This window comes from Callorhinchus milii, unplaced genomic scaffold, assembly GCF_018977255.1.
Source record: "Callorhinchus milii isolate IMCB2004 unplaced genomic scaffold, IMCB_Cmil_1.0 Scaffold4, whole genome shotgun sequence".
Lineage (NCBI taxonomy): Eukaryota > Metazoa > Chordata > Chondrichthyes > Chimaeriformes > Callorhinchidae > Callorhinchus > Callorhinchus milii.
In genome coordinates, this window is record NW_024704745.1 from 71853054 (window position 1) to 71879465 (window position 26412).

At 40.8% G+C, this 26412-nt stretch overlaps 1 protein-coding gene across 1 annotated transcript in view; it reads right to left on the reverse strand.

The window, feature by feature from the left end:
• Positions 1–9718: 9718 nt before the first annotated feature.
• The window catches only part of LOC103177242 (E3 ubiquitin-protein ligase TRIM62-like), a 71976-nt gene continuing 55282 nt past the window's right edge, over positions 9719–26412 (reverse strand). Inside the window, exon 8 of the mRNA XM_042334426.1 lies at positions 9719–9794. Coding sequence (XP_042190360.1) covers positions 9719–9794 — 76 coding nt within the window. The remainder of the gene's footprint in view (positions 9795–26412) is intronic.

Here is a 26412-nt window from a genome sequence, read left to right on the forward strand (position 1 = left end):
CTGGCATCGAACTCAGGTCCTCTCACTTGCGAGGCGAGTGCTCTAACCATAAGCTACAGAACTCCACCTGGACTCCAAATATAGATTTCCTTTGAAAGCAAGTGGATTTAGGTACAGCATCAACATGTATTTGTCTATTTTGTCGAGTCCCGTGCTTGTCTTGTAAGCGAGAGGACCCGGGTTCAATTCCCGGGTGTGGCAAAACCTTAGACATGTTTCCTTACTCCACATGCCTATTTTCTAGCAGTAAGTAGGAACACAGTTGTTTGTTGATTGGTGGATCACTTTCTGGGGTAATAATCCCTTAACAAAATGTGATCGATCAATCAATCTACGACTGTTGCTTTGGACACTGCTACTGTGTTTCTCCCACAAAATATACAGTTAATTCACTTTACAGTATATTCTGTGAAGCGCTTTGAGACGTCTCAACAACGTGATGAGGCGCTATATCAAATGCAAGGATTATTATTATTTAAGTAAAAAATACTTTAACCACAGTCCAACAATGCAGAATCCCTCCTCTCTGCCCCCAGCATTGTATTCGTATGTCAGCCTAGAGTGTGTGAGCTCAAAGTCCCACAAACCTCTGACTCAGAGGTGAAAGAGCTCCCAACAGAGCAAGACTGAAACCCAAAAGTTCAAATGGAAACATTTTAAAAGAAGTGATATTAAATGAGTTACAAAAAAATGAGTTGTAAAGAAATGAGTGGGAAACGTGCAATTCAGCATGAAGTAAAACAACTATTGAAAGTGTTGAAAAATTCCTGTGTCAGCAGATGAGTGATTAGTGATTAGCCGATAAATGGCAAAACCTCTCCACATTTCTGCAGGGTATTAAAATGTTACATCAAGCCAAGAGAGATCGTCGGTTTTAATAGTTTTAACAGTCTCAGTAGCTGGACAAACATGGACAATCCTCTGAAGAATGTACATCTGACTTAGCCACATGGTTTGGTCACTAATTCCATTCCCAAAGACGGTCCCTGGTGATTCTATGGTAATGCCATCACTCTCGATGACAGACCAGCCACGAGACACGGTCATTTCATTTGATGGTAATTTGGAAGATGCAACTTGAAATTGCTGTGAAAGCAAATGATGGGGTTGAAGGAATGAGAGTAAATGCTTACCTGCCGTGAAAGCAAGCGATGGGGTTGAAGGAATGAGAGTAAATGCTTACCTGCCGTGAAAGCAAGCGATGGGGTTGAAGGAATGAGAATAAATGCTTACCTGCCGTGAAAGCAAGCGATGGGGTTGAAGGAATGAGAATAAATGCTTACCTGCCATGAAAGCAAGCGATGGGGTTGAAGGAATGAGAATAAATGCTTACCTGCTAATTTAGTGCTACGAGCCCTTGACATTAGCCATGGACAAAATTAGAGCACTCAATGTTTCCTGGGTTTTGAAGATTTAGAGTCAAGTATCAAGTTGATCTGACCGAGCTCAGCTTAGGTAATAAACACTGAAGAAGGATTATTAATAGTAATAATAATCTTTGCATTTGATATAGCTCCTTATCCCATCTACAAGATGTCTCAAAGCACTTCACAGAATATACTGTAAAGTGAATTCACTGTATATTTTGTGGGTAAAACGCGGCAGCCAATTACGCACAGCAGTGTCCCACAAACAGTCGTAGATTGAATTGACCAATTTTTTTGAAGGAATTATTACCCCCGGAAAAGTAATCCACCAATCGACTAATAACTGGGTTCCTACTTACTGCTGGGTAAACAGAGGTGTTTACTCTGTTTGACCCTAACATTGTATATTGAGTGGCATGTACCCCTGTGACAGTAAACTCATAGCAGAGCCATTTAACGTAGATTCAAATTATACTATATATGAACGGATAAGGCCCATACATATGTGGAACTCTCAGTAGTTGGTTTGGAGACTCTTAAGCGTTTCCACGTGTGGCAAATACTTGGGTGACCAAAAAAAACATAATCATAGTACACAAACTTCCAGTCACACATCACCACTGTGCAGAGATCTACGGTGTACATCTGTTGTGTGCTAATCCTGTGCTGTTCCAATTACAGCAGTAGCAATCCAAGACAGTCCCTGTGTAGGGGATTGCTACATTGCAGAACACGTTGTTCAAATTGCCATTAATAGGGGATCTGAACCCAAGCAGCTGAGATGATTGGCATGGGTGGAATCCTTGTAAGTGAAAACTAAGGAGCATAACACATACAGCAAAGGGGATGGAGGTTCTGTCTGTGCAATGGTGACTTATTCTCATGTTATTGTCCACATGGCTGCACTGGAAGCATCCCTTTCATAGCCTGCATTTTACAGTATGTTCTCCTTTCTTTTGTTTGACCCAAACTATCATAATCCATTTGGGGTCTCACTGCGTGATTTACTGTTGCCCCACAGGCCTGAAGTTGTTTCCATGTAAGAACTGTGGAAAATTGGCTTCCAAATTAAGTCTGGATTTAAGAATTTTCCACAAAATTCCACCTTAAATATAAAGATCTATTGTCTTAGAGTTTAAGACTATGTGGAATTTTGATCATTTACCACATCCTTACCCTCTCCAGGGCTTAGTCAAGCTGTAAAACAGAGCCAGTAATCTGCTAAGACTTTCACAGGCCAAAATACCTTAAGGCTTTAGCCTTAAAACCATGGTTTTAAGATTGTGCAGAATCTTGGAAAATTCTTGAATTCAATGGTCTTATTCAAGGCTAAGATTATGAGTTATTTCAGGCCACATGAGTCAAATATTTGAAGCAGAAAGGATCAGGGAATTCACTAACAGGAGAAATAGAAAACACTATCGCAACCAGAAAAGCAGGTATAAATGTGAATGGGAACACAGCACCTGTCTGTTAAAGAGAATATTGCCCACAAAATATACAGTCAATTCCCTTTACAGTATATTCTGTGAAGCGCTTTGAGACATTTCAACTACATGATAAGAGGCTATTTCAAATTCCAGGATTATTATACTCAGGTTAAAATGTGTAGTGCCTTGGGACATCCTCCCGAAGTGAAAGGGGCTATACAAATTTATTGTATTGTATTTCAACATGTAAGTTATGCATCAAGTCTGACTCATCCATTTTGATGTCTGAGGAGATCCTGGATTGAAACTTTTGTCTGCTGTATAGATCTTACCTTGAGATTTCTAGCCAGATTTAATAATGCAGATGTGGTCAATCACTCTAAATATAAATTAAACAGAGTGCACAAGAGTACTTTTAAACTTATGACTCACAAACAGAAACTCTGTATTTCAGATGCATTTTGAGCCAGCAGATCTTTCAGCTTATTCGTGGCTGAACATGTGGTTGTTGTGAACAATAATGAAAATCCTATTACAGCTACCGAATGAGATGTAATGGTCACTGTCTTCAATTGAACATCGATATCCTGATGTGGTCCAGACTCGGAGAGCAAATAATATAACAGATGCTACCAAAGTTTAGTTCCAAGATAACTAAATATGAAAGTTATGAATATCGATGAGAAGAAAATCTCCCCAGCTAATGTGCCTCAGGCTTAGTTAATGTAAATATCGAATGCATGCAGCCTGGCACATCAGGAACACAGTGTTCAGTTCTCCTTACTTCTGCTTTGCTTTAGTGTGGGAGTGGAGAGGAAAAAGTAAGTTCAACACATTATTTTCTGAACTCTGGGTTATAGTTTTCAAAACAAGACTGATTAGTCAGAATGCATCTGCCATTAACCAAGCGCTCTTGGCAATTTCTGTATATCAGTAAACCAAGTGCAAACAAGAACACAAAATGTAACAACCAGGGATTGGGAGGATATACAGTTTCCATTGCTCTGTGCGCTTTTCTTAGTGTACTGATTGGGGAAAATAAGGATAAAACAATAATAAGGCTTTACATCGCAATAATAAAATAATACTTACATTTTATATATAGCTCTTTCACGTCAGGAGGACATCTCAAAGCATTTCACAGAATATAGTCTTCAGGTGTAATGACTGAACATGTTTTTCTGTAAGTGAACCCAGCAGCCAAATTGTGCAAAACAATGTTCCACAAATAGCCCTGAAGTGAATGATCAATTTTATTTTGTAAACTAAACAATCGTTCCACAAAAAAGTTGTACCGTAATTTCATGTTGATTATATTGAGATTCATTCTGGAATTAGTAGGAAAAGACAGAACTAAGAAAAGCATGAATGCTGTAGTTTGACTCCAGAGCAGATGGAAGCTGATATGAGGACAGCCCTGGATGAAAAGAAGTTATCAAATGATTGGTCAGAAATTGCTGCAGAAAGCACATGTTTAAAATATTATTAGACACCATGAGATCAAGTTCACTTTATGAATTGTTTCTTTTTTGCAAGCACAAGTGAGATACTGGGTCACAGCTTTTATTGGAAGTGCCAGCAACTCTGAAAGGGAAGGTTTTACAAGAACTCTGTAGATCCTAGAGATTGACAAAATGACATTTGTTTTGTTGCATACTTTTGGCCGCTGTCCGCAACTGACTGCCACGTTTCGCCAACAAAATACCCAATCACTACACTTTACAGTATATCCTGTGAAGCGCTTTGAAACATTTCAACGATGTGATAAGGTGCGAATCAAATGCTAGGATTATTATTCTACTCACTTTGCGGGCCAATTGTAGTGCATCATGGAATTTTAAAATAGACTATGAAACACAACTGCAGTATACTACAGTACATGTTAACTTTCCAATCAACTGTTTAAAAATACCAGAGCTCAGTCCGTTCAAATTAGAACGTCTCTGTAGTTTTTTGATCTTCTCAGAATTCTCTCTTCTCTGTTTGAAGACCAAATTAAATTTTCTTTTGTCAAAATTCCAGTGGTTGAAAATGAATCATAAAGTTCTTTTGGCTCATAGCAGCAATAAAGAACTATTTTACTGTTCACCTTTATATAACACATGATTTATTCAATTCACATTTCACTGTCTCCTATTCATTATATCAGAGGACACATATTACATATCACTAGCTTTGACCATCAACTTGCTAGCCATTGAACTCTGACCATAAGTATGAGATATATATTGCATTTACTATTTATCTGAGGAAATCCAATTTTTCCAAACAATCAAAGACCTAACTGCATCTTGCAGTTAACAACAACGTCAACAACAAGATTACATTTGTATAGCGCCTTTCTTGTCGGGAGGACATTCCAAGGCGCTGACAGTGTACAGCATTTCAGACCCGAGCTGGAGTCAGGGAGGGAGAAGGAAGGGGAGGACAAGGGGGGTGACCGATGGCATGGTCGAAGAGGAAGGTTAATAATAATCCTTACATTTGGTACAGCGCCTTATCAAGTCTTTGAGACATCTCAAAGCTCATTATAAATTTGAGTGAATGTATTTTTCGTTTCGCCCACATTCAACTTTACAATACATTCCGTGAACCGCATTCAGACGTCTCAACAACATGATAAGGCGCCATATCAAATGGAAGTACTATTATCATAAAGTGTTTCAAGATATTCCGTAAAGTGAATTGTCCGTATATTTTGCAGGAGGTTACACTTTTTGTTGATAATTCATTTGGTTTAGAACCAGCCAGCTCTTCTCCTATTGAGCCCATCACCCAGCTACAGGAATTCATCTGATTGTACCTATCAATAGTAAGAATCAGAAACCATGACAAAACTGTAATCTATATGGAATTCAGACATCTTACGACAAACCCAATGTTGACATTTCTTAGCCTTGTAATGTCAGAGGTCAGTAACTGGCTAACCACATCTGGGATGAAGAGTCTATAATGGAACCCTAAGGGCCAACATGTTTGATCTACAAGATCAAGGTCAGACGGCTTGATTTCCAATTGAGAATTACATATCAAACTGATTTATCTACGGTCTGGAGGCCTCTAGTGAATTGCGCTTTTGTAAGTGTAAAATTAACTACCACATAGACATTCACATCCTGAACTAAATCACATCTTAAAACATTCTGAATAAAGGCTTTTTTTAATACTTGGAAGATAATGAGCTTCTTTTGTTGGTCTTTTAACCACAGCAATGGGAGTTCATGATCATGAGGTGAGTGTAATATAACAAATAGTTAATTCTTTGTTTATTGCTAAGCATAGTTTTATTTGAATGGAAATAAGTAAAATCGACTCCCATTATACTTGTTTAATGGCACCTCAATTAATTTATTTTAAAAGGAGGCGGATTATGAAATTAACATTTGTGAGGATAAATTTAGACATGGGTGATAAAATGCTCTATCAGAGGCTCGAGTTCAATTAAAGGAGATTATAATTATAGAATGTTTCAGCACTGAAAAAGTTCACTTGGACCATTGTGCCCATGCCAGCTTTCTACAAGATAGTGTATCAGTCTGGTTCAGCTGGTGGCATTCTTAACTCTGAGTCAGAAGGTTGTGGTTTCATACCCCACGTCAGGCCTTGGAACTCACACAGTCCAGGCTAACATCCCATTACAGTGCTGGATTTGGGTTGCATTGTTTTTCGGTTGAGACTGTATGAATTCTATGAAGCACTTTGAAGCGTAATCCTCATATGAAAGGTGCTGTATGAAATGCAAGGATTATTATTTTCTATCCGTTTAGATCCAGTCCCCCACCTTTTTGCCCAAATCCATAATGTTCAATGTAATTTGTTAAACCTGCCATTTTGATAAAGAGTTTTTTTGTCCTGGATGTTTTACCTGCGGTTACTCACAAAGACCAAATAATAAGAGGCCATTTTCAGTGTGAACGGAAGAAGTGCATTCAATGTATCAAATGGCCTTTTAGTACAGTCTATACTGCTGATTGGTGCAAAAATAACAATTCACATCCTAGAAGATTTTTCATTTTGTCATTAAAACATTTCCATTCTTATTAAACAATATTTTCAATACTGTTGGACCAGCTGGCTCATTAATTTGACTTATTGAGAAATGTGTTGTCATCAGTTTTGATTGAATTCTGTGTTAGAGTCTTATGCACCAGAAACGAGGAACGATGTGTATATATTTAAATTCTTCATGTCTTCAAGGTTCCTGGATAGCAAGATTTTTATAGCTGCTTCATATGCTTTTCATACATGATTTTCCAACTTTTGAGCATCACCAATTTTTAAGATGTATTCCTATGGACCAATTTATCCCAAAAGATAGGATGGAAATGTATGTAAATGTGGAATTTGTGTTTATGCAGTTTTTGGTACTCTGTTCTCCACATTAGTACAATTTACATCTAAATATTTTCAGCGGGATTTGTTGCGTCCTAATGAACCATGCAGACTGCTGAATCGGATATTCTATCTCCAATAACAGAAACACTCAGTTTTGGGGTAACAGGAACAAGGAAATCATCTGGAATGCAAATTCAAGAGAATTATGATTTGAAATCAAGGGATAGATGCAGTCTAAGATTAGCTGAAAAAAAGAAAAAAAATTCTCCCACTAGATATTTATATTTTAAAATTGATCTTGATGTTTCTTTATCTTATAATCTCTTCAATCGGCTATTCTAATTTGACTTCCACAAAATTCTCTCTGCATGCAAACTATTAGTTGCCTTCAAGAGTGAGGTGATAGATTTTTGGTAGGTCAGGGTATCAAGGCATATCGAGAAAAAGTGGGAAATTGGAATTGATAGGATTATTTGAGGTACAGATCAGACATGATCTAATTGAATGGCAGAAACAGGTTTGTAGTACTGAATGACATATTGCACTCATATAAAATACTGGTGCATAGCACTCCACCAGAGAAGCTGTCTTGATTGGTACAATAGAGTGTTTGTATCCACTCCTGTGTCACTGTATGATTTGTCACACATTATTAGGCACAGGAATGAATATTCCTATGTTTCTGATTTAGAAAACTTGGCTAATAAAATAAAATAATTGGTTAATAAAACTACGGCCCAGTGTGAACCTGCATCTTGTAGATGCAGAGGTAACATTGGTGGGGGCTGAATTAGAAGTTTATCTGGTGTGATTGGCCTCAGCACCCCTTGGCAATACTGCTCAACCTTACATTAGGTTCCATTTGCAGCACAACTATCTGGTAATTAACTCCATCCATCAAACCAATTTTCATCCAATTTACAACAATTTTTGTTCTGAAAGCTTTCACTTTAACCACAAGTCCTTGTAATGCATTTTTATGAAGTGCAGATACCATTACAATTCAATTGTTTGGGTCTGAAAACTCATACCCATGTTACAATGGAGTGTACTCTACAAATGATTGCTGGTCAGTGATTCTGGTCAGCAGCAGCAGCAGATGGATGGACGGAGGGAGAAAGGGAAGGAAGGAGGGAGGAATGGACCGGCAGACGGACGGAGGAATAAACGGACGGAGGAACGAACGGACAGAGTGGGTACAAGTATATGTAGCTAAGGCAAGTAAATTGGATTAAAAGATCAGCAATAATAAATAATAATATCCTTGCATTTGATATAGTGCCTATCACACCTACGAGACTTCTCAAAGCATTTCACAGAATATATTTTATGGGAGAAACGTGGCAGCCAATGGTACAGAGCACTGTCCCACAAACAGTCGTAGATTGATGATCAAATTATTATTGTTTTAATTTTTTTAAGGGATTATAACAACGACAACAAGATTACATTTGTATAGCGCCTTTCATGTCGGGAGGACGTCCCAAGGCACTGGACAGAGTACAGCATTTCAGACCCGATTATAACCATCATAACCGATTATAACCCATGGAAAAGCAATCTGCCAATCGACTGCCAACTGGGTCCCTACTTACTCCTAGGTAAACAGAGTAAGGAAACATTCCCAACATTTCACCTCGCCCAGGAATCGAACCCAGATCCTTTCGCTTGCGAGGCAAGTGCTCTAACGACTAAGCTACAGGACTCCACAAAATAAGAATTTGACACAGCTCCTTTCTTGGTGGGAGGATGTCTCAAAGCACTTCAGGTATGGATGGCTATATGGGAAATTTCCTGATTGGCTCCTGATACCTAGCGCCCTAGAGTCCTCTATTTGAGTGAGTGAAACCTTGGAACAGGCAATCATCACCCAGAGCCCGCTCTCCCTGATGACTGATAGCTACCATAGCTAATCATCATCCAAAGCCTGCACTCCCTGATGACTGACAGCTATTGCCCAGATTCCACTCTTGAAACCCCCGTGAATTGGCACCCCATTTTACCTGAAAATCCCGAGCCCTTTCAGGGAGCCAGGTTTACAGGCCATACTGTGGAATAAGCTTGATGAGCTGAATAGTGTACTCTAGCTCCTAAGTTCCTAATATATTGCACTCATGAAAAGTACTGGTGCATAGCACTGCACCAGAGAAGCTATCTTTATTTATCTTTATTGGTAAATAGAGTGTTAGTATCCATTCTAGTGTCACTTTATGATTTGTCACACACATTATTAGGCATTGCAAATCTCTGCAAACAATAGATGTCTGACCAATCTATAAAGTTGACATGAGATCTGTAAATCCTAATAGAAACATCACTGTCCTCACTTCTAACCTGTCTGTGCCACCGATAGGTGAACTCTATTTTGAAATACAAAACAACATTACATTTATAAATAGGTTTCAAAAGAAGCATAACATTTGGCAGCCAATTTAGCCCACTCTGTCTCGTCATTTACTGGAACCCAGAGTGGAGTGCTGATAAATCGAAATGGAAAGATTGAAAATGATTGGTGAGTTGAGTCACTTACACAATTGTAGCTCAATAATGATTGAGCCAACTTGTGGTGCTCTGAAAAGAGTCTGACTACAATTTCGACAGCTGGGCAGAAAATTGTAACCTTGTCCAGCGATTTACATAAATCTTTCCAATCGGAACACTCCTGCAATAGAACAAAACAAAATTATCAGTTCTCATGATATCAGCCAATCGGTAGCACTCACACCTGAGTCAGAAGGTTGTGGGTTCAAGCCTCACGCGAGGATTTGGAACTCATATAGTCCAGGTTGACACTCCAATGGGGGTGTGTTGCATTGTTAGAGGTGCTGTCCTTCAAATGAGATGTTAAAAACCAATGTCCCATCTACCTGTTCAGGTGGACGTTGAGGATCCTATGGCAATATTCAAAAATAATTATTATTAATTAAGGATTATTGTTAATACTATTAGAATCCTGTAGTTTAGTGATTAGAGCACTTGCCTCACAAGTGAGAGACCTGGGTTCACTTCCCAGCAGGGCGAAATGTTGGGCAAGTTTCCTTACTCCACACACCTCTGTTTACCTAGCAGTAAGTAGGAACCCGGTTGTTAGTCGATTGGCGGATCACTTTTCCAGGGTTAATAATTCATTAAAATTGTTTTAAAAAAAATAATAATTTGGTCACTTTATTCGCAACTGATTGTGGGACACTGATTTGTGCAATTGGCTACCACGTTTCACCCACAAAACATACAGTCAATTCACTTTATAGTATATTCTGTGAATCTCTTTGAAACGTCTAGAAGATGTGATAAGGTGCTGTATCAATTGCAAGGATTATTATTATTATCTAATGAAGCGCTTTGAGATGTCCTCCCTCACTTTAAAGCCCTTCACGCTCTTGTTCCCCTCAACCTCTTTGACCTCCTAAAGTCCTACCAATCTGTCTGCTCCCTCCGGTCAGAGGGTACTGTACTGGCCTGATCCACGTTCCCCCACCCTGCTCATCCCACCATCAGAGGTCATGCCTTTTTCTTTTCTGCACCCACCCTCTGGAACTCCGTCCCTGAGGCCCTCTGCCTCGATCCCTCCCTTACCTCCTTCAAGGTCCATCTCAACACCTTCCTATTTGACTACGCTTTTGATCACCTTCACACCATCACCCACTTTGTCTTCCACCACTCCTGACTCCAGCACACAGTTTGGGTGCAAACCATTGACTGACCAGCACCTTGGGACATCCTCCCGATGTGAAAGGTGCTATATAAATGCAATTTGTTGGTGGTGTTGTAATTGTTGTTGTTGAAAGGCTCTATATCAAATGTAAGCAATATAATTATTATATCCTGTGAAGAGCTTTGAGATGTCCTCCCGATGTGAAATGAGCCATAGAAATGTATAGATTACTAATATTGTTGTTATTCACCTTCTCCAGCTAGTAACTGATGTTGCCAGCACTGCAGGCAGACATCCTGCTTTCCTGTTGATTCACACACGAGATAATAATGACTGAGATAATCAGCAACTTGCCAGCTTTTTATTAATGTTTATATAATTCAAATGAAATGACGGTGTGCAATGTTGCAAAGCCATCAGGTTATAAGCTTCAGTAAACATAATGAACCTGTTAGAAAGGAAATATAAATTTATATTAACATTATAAATGTAACATATTGTTTGAAATTGTTGATTTTTTAAAAAAGAAAGCCTTCAATCATTACCTGTTGAAACATCTGCATAGAACATATTTGTTTTCAGTCAATAAAGCTTTTCAACTGGTTTCATATCAGCTGTGATTGTTCTGACTCATTTTGATTCAGAAAGATACATACATAAAATATGTATGGCATGTTCCCAAGATCAAAAATTAGTTTGTATAAATAAGAGCCTTTGACCAATCTGACTTTATCCTTCCAGAATACCAACCCCCCATCTCCCATCACAGCATCGAGCTGTTTTTCAAGAGAATAAATTGGTGCCATGGAAATGCAGTCACGCTGTACACATGCTGAGGTCAGACAGTGAGCTTGTCTGCCGATCTAGCCGGTATCCTACGCTCCACCACTCATAAAATCCATCAGAACTCTGCCACCCGTGTTCTCATCCATGCCAGGCTCCATACCCTCATCACCCCAGTCCTTGCCAGACTCCACTGCCTCACTATTGCAGAATGGATTGATTTCAAGATCTTCACACTCACATAAAATCATTAATGCCCTTGCACCAACCTATCTCTCTAACCTGCGTACACCCCATTCCTCTACCCACCCCTTCAATCAGCTGGCCAGAGCAGAGTCTTCTGCACATCCCTCATCCCGTCCACTCCATCCCAAACCTCAGCCTCAATCAACCTTCTTCTTTGATTGTGCCATTGGTCACCTCCTCTCTCTCTCCGGCTTGGAAAAAAACACATCCTTCTAGTCATTTTGAATATTTAATCGGTGGGGGGGGGGGGGTGGCGGGGAATATTGAAGCTCTTGGCCATTCATGGTTAAGGAGCTATTTCTGAGTGGAGGCCAAATTGATTTGCATCTTCTACATTTATTGTGGAGTCCTGTAGCTCAGTGGTGAGAGCGCTCGCCTCGCAAGTGAGTGACCAGGGTTCGATTCCCGGCAGGGTGAAACGTTGGGCAAGTTTCCTTACTTCACACACCTCTGTTTACCTAGCAGTAAATAGGAACCTGGTTGTTAGTCGATTGGCGGATCGCTTTTCCAGGAGTAATAATTCCTTCAAAAAAATGTATAATAATAAATTGGTCACTTAAATATTTGTTTGCTGGACACAGCTGTGCGCAATTGGCTGCCACGTTTCGCCCGCAAAATACACAATCAATTCAGTTTACAGCTCGAATACGTGATAAGGCGCTATATCAAATGCAAGGATTATTTATTATGTTTGGTGTCAAGCTTCATCAAGTGCTCTGAGATTTTACCCTCTGTGAAGGATGCTATCTGTGTAAATGCAAGTTGTTGTTGCTGTTGGTCACATTGTTTGTGGAGTCCTGTAGCTCAGTGGTTAGAGCACTCGCTTTGCAAGTGAGAGACCTGAGTTCAATTCCAGGCAGGGCGAAACCTTGGGCAAGTTTCCTTACTCCACACAGAGCCTAATAATAATCCCTCCAAAACCAAAAACAATAATAAATTGGTCATTTTCAATCTACGACTGTTTGTGGGACATTGCTGTGCGCAATTGGCTGCCGCGTTCGCCCACAAATATACAGTCAATTCACTTTACAGTGTGTTCTGTGAAGCGCTTTGGGACGTCCTCCTGACGTGAAAAGCGCTATATCAAATGCAAGGATTATTATATTATTATTATTGATGGGACAGTTTGGTGGCAATCCCTGAATGATAAATCCAATTAGTTAGTAGCAGAGTTGTGACTGCTATCAATCTGCTTTCACAATCCCTTTTATACATGCTTTAATCAAAGCAAAATTCATGTATTTTAATTACCATCAATTATACATCAGGGTTGCCATGAAAGTAAATGCTGCTCTATCAGCTCCATGGATGTGAATGAGAACTATTGGCATTCAGCTTTCCTGCTTTAAACACAATAAATCCAGGCGAAAAACATACATTTAATGCTTGCACTCCACATTTCTATAACCTATCTTGTGAGCCAGTGTTTAAGATGCAGGTCTGGTCGGTAACACATTCTGTCTTGATGGCTTTGATGGTTTCTCCTTCCCCCTTACTATATTTTGTGGCTCTGTCATTCTCCTCCAGCTAAGAATGGAGGACAGACAGGGTCACTGATAGCCTCTTCAGCACATTTCTTTTGCCAGTGTTGTTTGTTTAGCATACTGGAGAGTACTGAGAGGCACTTTGGACTACATTCAGCCATTTCTCCCTGGGGAGAGAATGCTCCACTTCAGTGAGGTATTTGGCAGGCTTGTGGAAACAGCATCACATGTGAGTATTTGCCAAATCAAGTGTTATGTCACTTGAAGGGGACTTTTTTTAGGGAAAGATAAAAATGTATGAAGTTCAGAACAACCCTCTGATCCCCTCCCCTTGTTTTCTTTCCCCCAATATTGTGTGTGGTTAATGCTAATTTATGCTAGCAGCGCTCCGAAATGTTGAAGACCGCTGTATAAATTCAAGTTGTTGTATTTATAATAATAATAATAATTCTTACATTTGATATAGCACCTTTTTAAGTCAGAAGGACGTCTCAAAGCACTTCAAGGGTTATACTGTTAAGTGTAATAACTGTTTTGTGGGCGAATTTGGCAGCCTATTTGTACACAACATCCTACAAACAACCATGAAGTGAAAAAGCAAATTTATTTGAGGGATTGTTGGCCAGAACATTCGGTAAAACTACCTTCTACTTTTTCAATTCAATGAGAATTAAAAAAATGAGAATTATTTTACTAAACCCACACTTTTTCCAAGTATTTTGATTAAAACTATTGTGCATTGGCAGCTGAACTCTGGTGTATCAGCACATTAGTGAGTGTCAGGCAAATCAGTTTCCTATCATATATCAAGTTTCACAACATTAGTAAATCACCTAGGAATTGGACCACGGATTAACCAACAGACAAAAACAGCCTCCTTTCAAGAAGAAATAATGGAAACTAGACTCTGATTCCATGCCAACAATTTGTCAATATCTTGTCCAAGTAATCAATCTTCATGTGTGAACCTTAACAGAGGTTGAGTAGCTATTGAAGTGTGATTGAACTGATTCTCACTCAACATACATCTCTGCACTTCAAACCAAAAGGAGGGGAGGCAATGAATAGCAGTGAGAGCACAAATCCTGTCTTATCTTTTCTTCCCTCTCCCCATCCCTTGAGGTCTCAGACTCCAACCGGTCGATCAACAATAGGTGGCATCTTGCGCATGCTCAATAAAAACAACAAGTTACATTTGTACAACGCCTTTCACGTTGGGAAAATGTCCCAAGGGCTGGACAGTCAGGGATTTGGACCCAAGCTCAGGAGGGGTGGAGGGAAGGGAGGGTAATAATAATAATAATAATCCTTGCATTTGATATAGTGCTTTTCATGTCTTCTCGACGTCTCAAAGAGCTTCACAGAATAGACTGGAAAAGTGAAATGACTGTATATTTGTGGGCCAAACGCGGCAGCCAATTACGCACTGCAGTGTCCCACAGTCATGGATTGAAATGACCAATTTATTATTGTTTTTGGAGGGATTATTATTAGGCGTGTGGAGTAAGGACACTTGCCCAAGGGTAGGATTAGGAGGGTGACAAAACAAGAGGAAGGAATGATATATACTGCAGTTTAAACATTAAAGTTTATATTTTTATTTCGAGATGGCGGACTCAATAAATACACAGTTCTATCACTCCATCCGCTTGTCTTTTTGATCACGTGGAAGAGCGCCACCTAGCAGTGATTGACCTGCTTTAGAGCCAACTTCACCTCAAGTCAGAATTAGAATGGCAGTAATCCAGGTCAAAAAGGAATACTCCACTTGCTAGGAAAGGAGCACTAGTATCTAATGATCTTCTGCCACCATAAATTAACACAACACCATCTTAAAACATCCCAATATTTACCACATAATCGGGGACCAGAGTAGTCCTTAATGATATTCAAATTGGTCCCAGATTCAACCAACCCCAAACTGTGACACCTTTATGCTAGAACAAATTTGCAACACAAAATTCAGTAAGCTTACATTGGCTGCGAACACAGTGGGATGTATGGAGATGTACAGTTCACCATTGGAACAAGAGTATGTATAGAAGTAAAATGAACTTTTGACAATGTGATAACAAAACTTCACCCACAAAATATAGTCAATCGACTTTACAATGTATTCTATGAAGCGCTTTGAGATGTGATAAGGCGCAAAATCAACAACAAGGATTGTTATTAGTATAATAATATTGGAGATAATTATCACATGAACAACAACAACAAAATTATATTTGTATAGCGCCTTTCACGTCGGAAGGACGTCCCAAAGCGCTGGACAGACAGAGTTATGGACCCGAGCTGGGGGTCAGGGTGGGGGAGGATGGAGGGCAGGGGGGGAAACAGGGAGATCGAAAGCACGGTTGAAGAGGAGGGTCTTGAGGTGGGTCTTGAAGGTGGCAAGGGAGGGGGCGAGACAGAGGGACTGTGGGATGGAGTTCCAGAGGGTGGGAGCAGAGTGGCGGAAGGCCCACCCGCCAATAGTGGGGCGAGCAGGCGGAGGATGTGAAGCAGGCCGGAGCCCGCTGAGCGGTGGGAGCGTACAGGATGGTAGAGGGTTAGCAGGTCGCAGAGGTAGGGAGGAGCAAAACCATGGAGGGCTTTGAAGGTGAGGACCAGGATCTTGAACGGTAGGTATCCTCTGTGTGATGGGAAGCCAGTGGAGATGGGCAAGGATGGGGGTGATAGGGTCGCGGAGCCTGGTGCGGGAGATGACACAGGCTGCAGAGTTCTGGATGATCTGCAGCCTGTGGAGGGAGGAGTTGGGGAAGCCGACAAGCAATGAGTTTGCATAGTTCCAAACATTAGTAACTCACCCAGAATTTGGACCACATATTGGCCCATAGACAAAAACAATCCTGAATGCAATAACTGATATTGGTCCCATGCCAACAACTTGCCAATATGTTGGCATTGCCATTGAGCAGCTATTTTTTATCCCTCCGTTTATTACATATATAAGGTTGGTGTACACTTACTCATATTGCTTGCCTTCCATTGTTGTTTATCCTGCATAAATAGTGAGTTTGTGACATTGAGCCAGAGGTTAATCTGATTTGTGATGCAGAGCATATACGTCATTGAGTTATTTGTAAGTTTCACTGCTACCTTGTAACTATTGCACTCTGTTACTGTGACATGTATGCTGAGCAGTTAAGTTGCTGCCTAGGGCCAACACAAACTGACTGTAACTAGGTCAATGCAGTACATCCTATATAGAAAGTTGAAACTAAGTAAGCATCAAAGACAGATGCCTAATGTTCTTACATATGTAATAACTGGGTTATATTTATAAAGGTGAAATCAGATCACATTGATTAACATAAAACAGGTTACTTTATAAATAACATTTTTTAGAAGTTCACTTTCCCAGACTGAGGGGTCCATACTGCAAGATCAAACTGCATTATAGGTCAGCATTCACCATCTGCAGATAATCCTAACATTGTTCTTCATCATATTAACTGAAGAAAGCAAGACCTCAAATACATTACAGCTGAAGTGCTGTGAATAGGAAATAAAATTAATAGATAAAGTGCAGCGTAGATTCGGTAGCATTTTACAGGGCCAAGGGATTTCAGAAACTGTATAACAATAATTCTTGAATTTGCTATAGTGTCTTTCACATCTGGAGGACATTCTATGACATATTGTAGAGCAAGAGCAGTCACTTTGCATTATGTTGGCTAAACCTGGCCAGTGAATAACTAATTTTATTTGGGGAATATTGGCTAGAACATCAGGACAAACTCTCTTCTCTTTTTGATTAGTCCCATGGGATCTTTAACGTCCATCTAAACAGACAGACGAGACCTTGGTTTCACATCTCATATGAAAAAAAGCATCTCCAACAGTGCAGCGCACATCTAGCACTGGACTGGAGTGCTTTGAAGAGATACTTGAGAAACTAGGGTTCTTACATCAGATCTGAGAAAATTAAGGGGTGACCTGATAGGAGACTTCAAGATTATGAAGGAATATGATAGGATAAATAATAATAGATCATTTCCACTGGTCAGTGAGTCAATAAGAAGAAGGTAAAAATTGAAGATTAGCACAAAAAAAATTAAAAAGGTAGGAAAAAAGATTAGAATGTAGAATATACAGTCACTACACTTTTCAATAAATTCTGTGAAGCGCCTTGAGATGTCTCAACGATGTGATAAGTTGCTATATCAAATGCAAGGCTTATTATTATTATCTGCCACAAACCCTTGATAAAGCAGTGTTCACAGGTGATTTGGGAAAGGAATTATATAGATGCTTGAAGAAAAACAACAACAACTTAAAAAAAGACAAAATGAATGAGAAGAAGCAGAAGGGTTCGATTTTTTAAATGAAGCAAATCACTAGTTACATAACTGGTTCAGATGGAGAAGGCCCTTTGGCCTATCTGATCTCATCCTTCCAAAATATTCACCCTCCCAACCTCCCATCACAGCACTAACTTTCTTTCTTTCAATAAGTTCAATGCCCTGGCCTCGACAACAACAATAAAACATGTGTAAAGCCACCTTTTCTAGAAATTTGCTACCTACCCTCTGGGTAAATAAATGCTTCCAGGAGGCTGTCCTGAAATTGATCTTTGTAACCTCTAAACCTATCTGGTTGTTCTACTGCCTTAGTGCACCTGATAGTATTGTTCTAGGTTTACTTTCTCAATCCCATTTAAAATGTTATGTAACTTTATATGGTCCTCTGTGAAATGCCTCCTTTCAATTGAAGAGCCCTAGCTTGTCTACTTGATGGGATGAATGGTCTCTCTATAGTAACCTTCTCTATTTCTGTGATAGCTAAGTGGCATCGTTATTTAGAGAGTGTAGCACTCCTGTTTACCATAGCATCACTTGTGAAACTATGATAGAACTCTGCACTCACACTTCACCAAGTATCATGGACACTGCTGTGCAGGAAAGCAGAGAGTGATTCCGTGATTTTCAGGCACATAACACTTAATTAAATAGATACTGTGAGTTTGAGAGCAGCATTGGGTTCTCTTGAGATCTCAAATAAACCAATGGTCAACGCCAAGAATGAATAGAGCAGCTACACTTTATCATCCAGTATTCACGTGACCAGTCACTTGGAATTCCAAACCACTTGAAAGAAAGAAATTACTGTCAAACAGTATTACCTTTTCCTGTCAGATGTTATTTTAAATGGAAATCTTGTTTTCTTTCTAATCCAGTCTCATCGGGTGGTCCAGGTTGCATTCCACCCACACCTAATGTTTCAGAATGATCAACAGTATACCATTTAATTTAACTGGGAGCAAACATGTGTGAGACAGCAGAACCCCCACAGAAACATCTGCACTCCAGTGATGAATATTCAGGATTATTAATTAGTGTTTGAGAAATGCTTCTTCTTCCACATTTTATTGTGTGGTAATTCATAATAATAATAATAACAATCCTTGCATTTGATATAGCGCCTTGTCACATCACTGAGACGTCTCAAAGCGTGTCATGGAATGGACTGCACAGTGAATTGATTGCATATTTTGAATGGTAGTAAAGTCATCGGCATCTCTGTGTGATGGCTGCATGTTTTGATTTTCTCTGTCCTTCACAGAGGATTTATGTCTTAACAAAACGTAACTTTTTATTCCGATTAAACAGAGTTTGCAAAACTTTAATCATCTTTTATTATGTGTAATGCGGGAAGAGAAAAAGTAATTTGTTAAGCATCTACATTAGCCATACTTGGTCTATAAATGCAATCTTGTTGTTGTCAGCATTTGTGCCTCTGACCCAGAAAATGGTGGGTTGAAGCATTATATTGGGATTATGGAACTCATAAAGTCCAGGCTGGCACTCCAATACAGTACTGGGGGTTGTTGCATTGTTGGAGGTGCCGTGCTTTGGAAGAGACGTTAAACCGAGGTCCTGTCTGCCTTTTCAGGGCAATGTTAAAATTCCCGTGGCACTACCACAAACAGCCATAAAGTGAACGACCAACTTTTTTCCTCTGGGGACTATTGGACAGGCTTTTAGTTTAATGGCTCATCTGAGGTACTGCTCATCTGAAGTGGCAGCCTAGACTGCAAGCAAAAAGTCCCACAAACATCCCTAGGTCTCTTTTAAGACCGAACACTTATGTGCTTCTCAGGAATGCTTAATTTCCATAGTCTTGTATTCACAAGAGTCTATTTTTTCATGGGTTTATTTTGTTCTAAATAAAGACATTTTATGTTGATCGTTTATGAAATCCATTACAAAGACCTGGAAGGCAAAGACAAAGACTTATTTTTCTAAATAAAGTATTTGGATTCTGAAGCAGACTGGTTATTCTGCCTCTGTCTGAAGCCAACGGTGTCACAAAATGTAACTCCTGTGCCAGATTTCCACCCGTCTTAGCAGAAAATTCCCAAACTAGAACAGAATCCTAAATAGAGCATGTGCTTGATTGGAACGTATTAGATAACAGCTGCAGGTGGATGAACATCTGGGCTCACATGACCCCGGGGTGGAGGACTGAGAATTAAATAATCATTCACACAAACATAATAGTTATTTCATGAGTGAAGGACATCCACGTAACTCCCAGTCTTTCGAATAGTGTGCAGTCCATTTTGTTTTCTGGCTGCAGGAAACGGCAGCTCTCAATTGTGGAATTGGAGGAAAGGGTGAAGGACATACCATGGCCATTGTTATCAAAAATGTCTTCATTGTCAGTGGTGATATAACACATCACCTAGCAGAATTTTCACTCCGCTTGCTTATTTCAGTGGAATTGCAAAGAACTCTAGGACAAGGAAACAGGCCATGAGGCCCAACTAGTCCATGCCATTGTTTATACTCCACATGAGCCTTCAATTCCCTTCTCCTGTACCCCTCTATTCTCTTCTACCTCATGTATACATGAAGTTTCCTCTTAAATACAGTATGCTGATGCTTTGTGTTTCAAACACATTTTCCAGCAGTGAGTTTGACATTCTCAACACCCTCTGTGTAAAGCCGTTCCTCCTAAACTCCCTTTTAGAGCTGCTAATAGCTATCATATCTTACTGGTAATAAATTACTATATAGACATGTGGACAACGACTTTACAACCGTCTATTTACACATGTTTTATCGCCCTGCAGCCTCAATTCATTTGTGACACCGAACATATTTTGGAGCACAGACTGTTTTTTGAGTGATAACAATTTATCGTTGATCTGTCACCATCTGAGCATTAAAAAGATGTTCAAGATCACAAGATTTGTCTGGATGAAGAAGGCCCTTTGGCCCATCAGATCTCATGTCCCCAGGGTCCTGTCCTCTGCCTCCTTTCCTGTTCCAGTCGTTGATTATGTATAATAATATAATGGTAACCCTTCCATTTGATTATAGCACCTTATCACATTTTTGTGACGTCTCAAAGCGTTACACAGAATATCTTGTAATAACTGTTTATTTTGTGGGTGAAATGCGTAGCCAATTGTGCACAGAAGTGTATTACAAAAAGTTGTGGATTGAGTGACAATTCCTAATATTTTGGGGGAGGGAATATTACCCGTGGAAAATGAACTGCCAATCAACTAACAACCGGGTTCCTACTCACTATTAGGTAAATAGAGGCGTGTGAAATAAGGGAGCTTATCTAGATTCACCCCGCCCGAGAATCGAACCTGGGTCTTCTCTGAGTCATCTTATCTCAAGAGTGAAGAGTCTTAGCTTGTCTAGTCATTGCTCATTCCTCTAACACTGGGGATCATCGTTACTTATATAAGACTCCGTTTTTTAAAAAAAAACAAGGCCCAAGGGGCAGGCATTAAAGTGCCTGGTCTACAAGATTAGCATTTTCAAACCACAGCACAGTACTGGATAGGTCTCTTGGAAATTGAGTGTTTTAATAATCTTTGACACTCCAAGGTTGCTAGGAGACGATGTAGCATTCTGTTCTGTACTTAATTGGCCATACTGCAGATTAGTCAGGAACTGGTTCACACGAGTGCCCGGCTCTGTCCTATTTTCCCCCAAGAAGACCAAAATATCCGTAATACCAATTACGTGAAAAAGTACTGCTATTAAGGGGGCCCCAAACACCAACTTGAACTTTATCATTGGGTCGAACAATGAGTATTAGAGCAGCAAAGGGCAAATGTGAGTGTACAGCATTTCATTAGTTCCTACCATGACCCCTAGATAAGCTTTACTGCCCCGGGGCAGTAAGTGACAGATTCTCAGTACACTTTCCATGGAATCAGGCTCCCCTGTGGCCTATCTATGGGAGGAAATATTGCAATAGAAATCCCAGATGAACGCTACCACCTGCTCACTTTGTCAGACACAGAAAGCCGTGAAATGAGCAGCTGTGAACCAGGGAACATGTTAAACCAGGGACAAATGAGAACACAGTCAATTGGAAGCCAGGAAATGATAATAGTTGGATTATTTGTACTGGGGATGGGGATGGAAACACTACTCTCTTTCTCTTTGTGAAGCCTCCCCGCTGAGCTGAGCAGAGGCAATAGATATATGAGGCTCAATGTTTTCAAAATTAAAATCGCCCACTATTTTGGAAAATGCGTAAATTAATGAAAAAGCCTAAATTGAGTTTGAATTTGGAAGCTAGTTTTACACAGTTCCTCCTTCTAAGACACAATACAATACAAAATTACATTTGTATAGTGCCTTTCACGTCGTAAGGACGTCCTAAGATGCTGGGACACGTGGTTTCCGATATGATTGAATTTAGGATTTTTGTGAATTTGAGAATTTGCAAAAATGCTGCATGACCTGAATCCTTAAGACAACGGTCTAAAAGACCGTTAAAGGTTTCACACCAGTGGTCCCTAACCTCCTCAAGTGCTATTGCATAGCGAACCACTAGGTGGGGTTTGAGGGCAGTCTTAGCTCTCTGGTTAGCTGCCCCCCTCCCAACAAAGAAGAGAAACTGTCCTCTCAAACAACATGCTGTTCCTTCTGCTGCTTTAAAGCTATTTAATGGTGCATTTCCTTTACAGTGCTCCCACTGAAAACAGTCCCAGCAGTGCTGTAAAGTAAATGAAGCAAACAGCTCCTACAGCAGCAGATAATGGTACTTTCCCCTTTGACTGACCGCTCAGCCTGTTCATAAAGGATGTCTGTTGCTTTCCAAATGCCCCGTGTTGAGACCTTCTTCGGAGACGGTACAAAAGGTCCAACGGCCAGAGGTTAAAGTTGCAAGCCACATTAGGTGAGCACACATTATTTGTCTGTTACTTCTAGTGCGGTGGACTCTCCCAACTTTACATAGATTTACGCAGATTGTGCAGCACAGAAACAGGCCATTCGGCCCAGCTAGTCTGTGACGGTGTTTATACTCCACATGAGTCTCCACACTTGCCAACCTGAATGTAAATTCTCCAGGATAAGGTAAGCAAGGTGTATCCCCCTGTGGAAAGAGAGTGGATTCAGTACCAAAGAGATGGAAACCATTCATATGTGAAACTCTCAGTTGTTTGGATTGAAGACTCTTAAACATGATGGTGGATTTCCATGTGTGTCACATGTCTGACTGATCAAAACAACTCATTTTTCAAGTGACCTAATTAAACTCACCTCTCCACTAGGTTGAAACAACACTGGACTCTGACTGTACTGTAGCAGAGAATTGAGCATAGGCAACCTGACTGAAAGAAATGACCTGCTGACTTGTCCTTCAGATGACCTGCTTTCTCTCAATTCCCCAGTACAGTAGGCGGCTGACAATTACCGCTGAAGCAATAATAATAGCTTGATGTTAAAGGCATAGCTCAGTGGGACCATAACAATCAGCCACAAATGCGCAGCTTACTCCCCCTGCCTACTCCCCATCCCCCCAGCTCAGAGTCGTGCTCCACCACTGTCATAGGCTCTGGGACGTTATCCTGCGTGAAGGGCGCTATATAAACGCAAGTTGTCATTGTTGTTACACTAGGTAATTTAAATCCTCTCTTAGGTATGGATATATTGCAAAAAGCCCAGTGCAGCTCTTCAAAGGATGAACTCTATACCTGGCTGGATAGTCTACTGGCTGGTTAATACTTATTCACACTGAATGTAGCAAGACATGTGAGCAAGGGAGCAGGTCTGCATCTGACCTGAAGCACAAATTGAATTTTGCTGTTGCAGCTTTCAGTCTTTTGCACAAGACAGAGCCCAAGGAAATCAGCAGCTGAGGAGAAACACATCACTCCTAGCCCACTTCACAATCCTGTTTGTGCACCGCTTCAGCTGTTAAAGAGAACACTGCAGGTCTCGTATAAATACTAAGCTCGTCAACCCTCTGCATCCATGTAAAAATCTTCTCTCGTTAGAAATCCAGGCACATTGTCAGGGAAAGAAAAGGTTATTTTCAGATTAAACCGGTCTTTTCATCCTTAACAATACTCTGTATTTTGCTGCTGTTTGACAGAATCTGGAGAGTGATTTTTTAAAAAAATGTGGTACAAGACGTGATGTGAATAATGGAAAAGTGGGATTCAAAACGTGTCTGCAATCATCAACAGAAAGCTGTGGGTTCAAGTCCCATGTCTTGAACGTGACCATGAGCATGATCAAAGAAGAAGATGTTCAGACGTGATCTGAAAAAGGGGAAGGCGGGAGCAAGGCGGAGGGATTCGGGGGAGAGTTCCAAAGTTTTGGGGTGTAGAGGCTGAATGCATGGCAGCCGATGGTGGAGCAGAGGGGACGAGGAATAAGCAGGAAGCGGTAGATGGGGAGAAAGTAGGTCAGAGAGGTAGAGAGGTGCCAGGGCTTGGAGGGATTTGTAGACGATTGTGAGGATCTTGAAGTCGATCCTTTCTGTGTTAGGGAGCCAGTGGAGCCTGGGGGTACAGAGATTAGAACGGGTGGGTTTATGCGTCTCAGAATTCTGAATTTGTTGGAGTTTGTGGATAGTGCAGCTGGGGAGAAGGGCAAGGAGGGCAATGGAATAATCAAGTTGGAGGTAACTAAAGTGTGGGTTTCGGCTGCATTGTGCGTGGGGTGCGGTCGGAGGTGGACAATGACAGAGGTGGAGGAAAGTGGTCCTGATCAGGGATCGAACGTGGGGTAGGAAGGACAGCTGGGGATTGAACCATTATTCATTAATAATATTATTATTATTCATAGCACTATTGGAAAAGAAAAGGGGGTTACTCCTGATGTCTTGGGCAACAAATAAAATTGGTCACTAACTCGATGGCTGTTTGTCGGACATTGCTATGCCAATTGGCTCCCGCGTTTTGCCCACTTGTTTTTCAGTTCTAAAGCAGTAAAGGAAAATTCAAAAAAGAATGGGAATATATTTCAGAAAAGGTTAATTTAAGCACATCTTGTAACCAGAAGATGTTTGGAACAGTCAAAAAGTTTTGATCTTTGTACGATTATTTTCCCCCAACATTTTGATATAACATGTTCCATGTGACACAATGTAATTTACATTTACATTCATATAGTGTATTTCATGTCACGTTAGGAGAAGGTTACAGAGTTGTCTGGGCACCCAATTGAAGGAGGGCGGGGGCGAAAGAGCTGTGTGCGTGTGGGCGGGAGGGGGGGGGGTGGGGGTGGAAGAGAGACAAAAGCGTGATCAAAGCAGTAAGCCTTAAGATGGCTTTACAATGTTATATCCCTCCACTGTCTCACCCCATGACCTTTCATAACCCTAACAACCTGCCTTCTCCCTCCACAAACCTGCCCTCTCCCTCCGCAACCTGCCCTCTCCCTCCGAAACCTGCCCTCTCCCTCCACAACCTGGCCTCTCCCTCCGCTCAGCAGCAACATGCCTGTTCACTTCCCCACCATGCTCGCCCCACCATCGGTAGTCGGGGTTTCAGCCATTCGTGCCCCCCCACTCTCTGGATCTCAATCAAGGAGTCCTTCAGCTGTGCCCCACTGCCTTCCTTGGCCCCCAACACTCCGAATCCAACTCCCAGCTCAGGTACAAATTCTTGACTGTCCAGCACCGTGGGATGTCACCCCGACAGGAAAGGCTCTGTATAAATGGAATTTGTTGTTATTGTTAAAAGTGGGGAGTGAGTCAGAGGGACTCCGGGCTGGAGTTTGAGAGAGTGGGACAGAAATGGGTGGAAGCTTGCCCACTGCTGGTGGGGTGGACCAGGCAAGGAACGTCAAGCAGGGAACTGAGAGGAGGGAGCAGACAGATTGATAGGGTTGAAGGTGATTACAGAGATAGGGAGGGCGAGGCCAGGTAGGGATTTGTATGCAAGGACGAGAATCCTGAATTCGATCTGCCATTGTAAGTTTGCACACTTGCAGTTATTGGCACAACTGCATACGGACAACAATTTTAAGACCATAGCTGATGTGCAAATTGGCTGCCTCAGCACCAACTGTAGATTGTAAAATATGGTTCATTTACACAACGGTGCTGACAGATAGGTTTGAGTATCTGCATTGTATCAAAGTAAATGCATCTTGTGCATTTATATATACAATATTCATGTGGCATATTCAATATATCTGCAAACTGAGTTTTTCAATTTTCCTGTACCTCTGATCTGTTATGTGCTTGGTGAGGGACAGGGAGGAGGGAGGGAGGAAAGATATATTATATATGTATATATTCTGTTTGTTAGTTTGTTGTAATGTGAACAGAAGCAGCCACAATCACACAAAATCCAACCTCCTTTAACCTAAGCGTGTTCGGTCAACAAATTACAGAATTACAATGCAGAAAATCTTTATTTGTTCCAAATATTTTACTTGTGATGCAAAGCCCCCTAACTCTAATTATGTTTATTAATAAAACATTTTTGCTAATATTCAGAAGGCCATTAATTCTCCAGCACTGGGTCACAACAGAGAGAACTGACATTTCAAGTCAACTGAGAGCCCCAGACGCACTCGGCTGACAACGACCACAGACTCCCGTCCCAGGGTGCCTGCATTAACTCAGCAGGACCTGGGCAACTCAACCTGGCCAACCATTAAAGATTCCCAGTGACAGCTGTGCACCATCACTGTGAATTAGTGTCGGATCTCAACTCCAAGAATCAACACTGGTCTGCAACCAGCTGAAAATGCAGGTGACCATGAAGGTGCAAAAATAATTGTCCTTTCTGTTTATTGACAATAATAATCCTTGCATTTATGTAGCGCCTTATCACGAGTGTCTCAAAGCGCTTCACAGAATATACTGTCAAGTGAATTTGACTGTATATT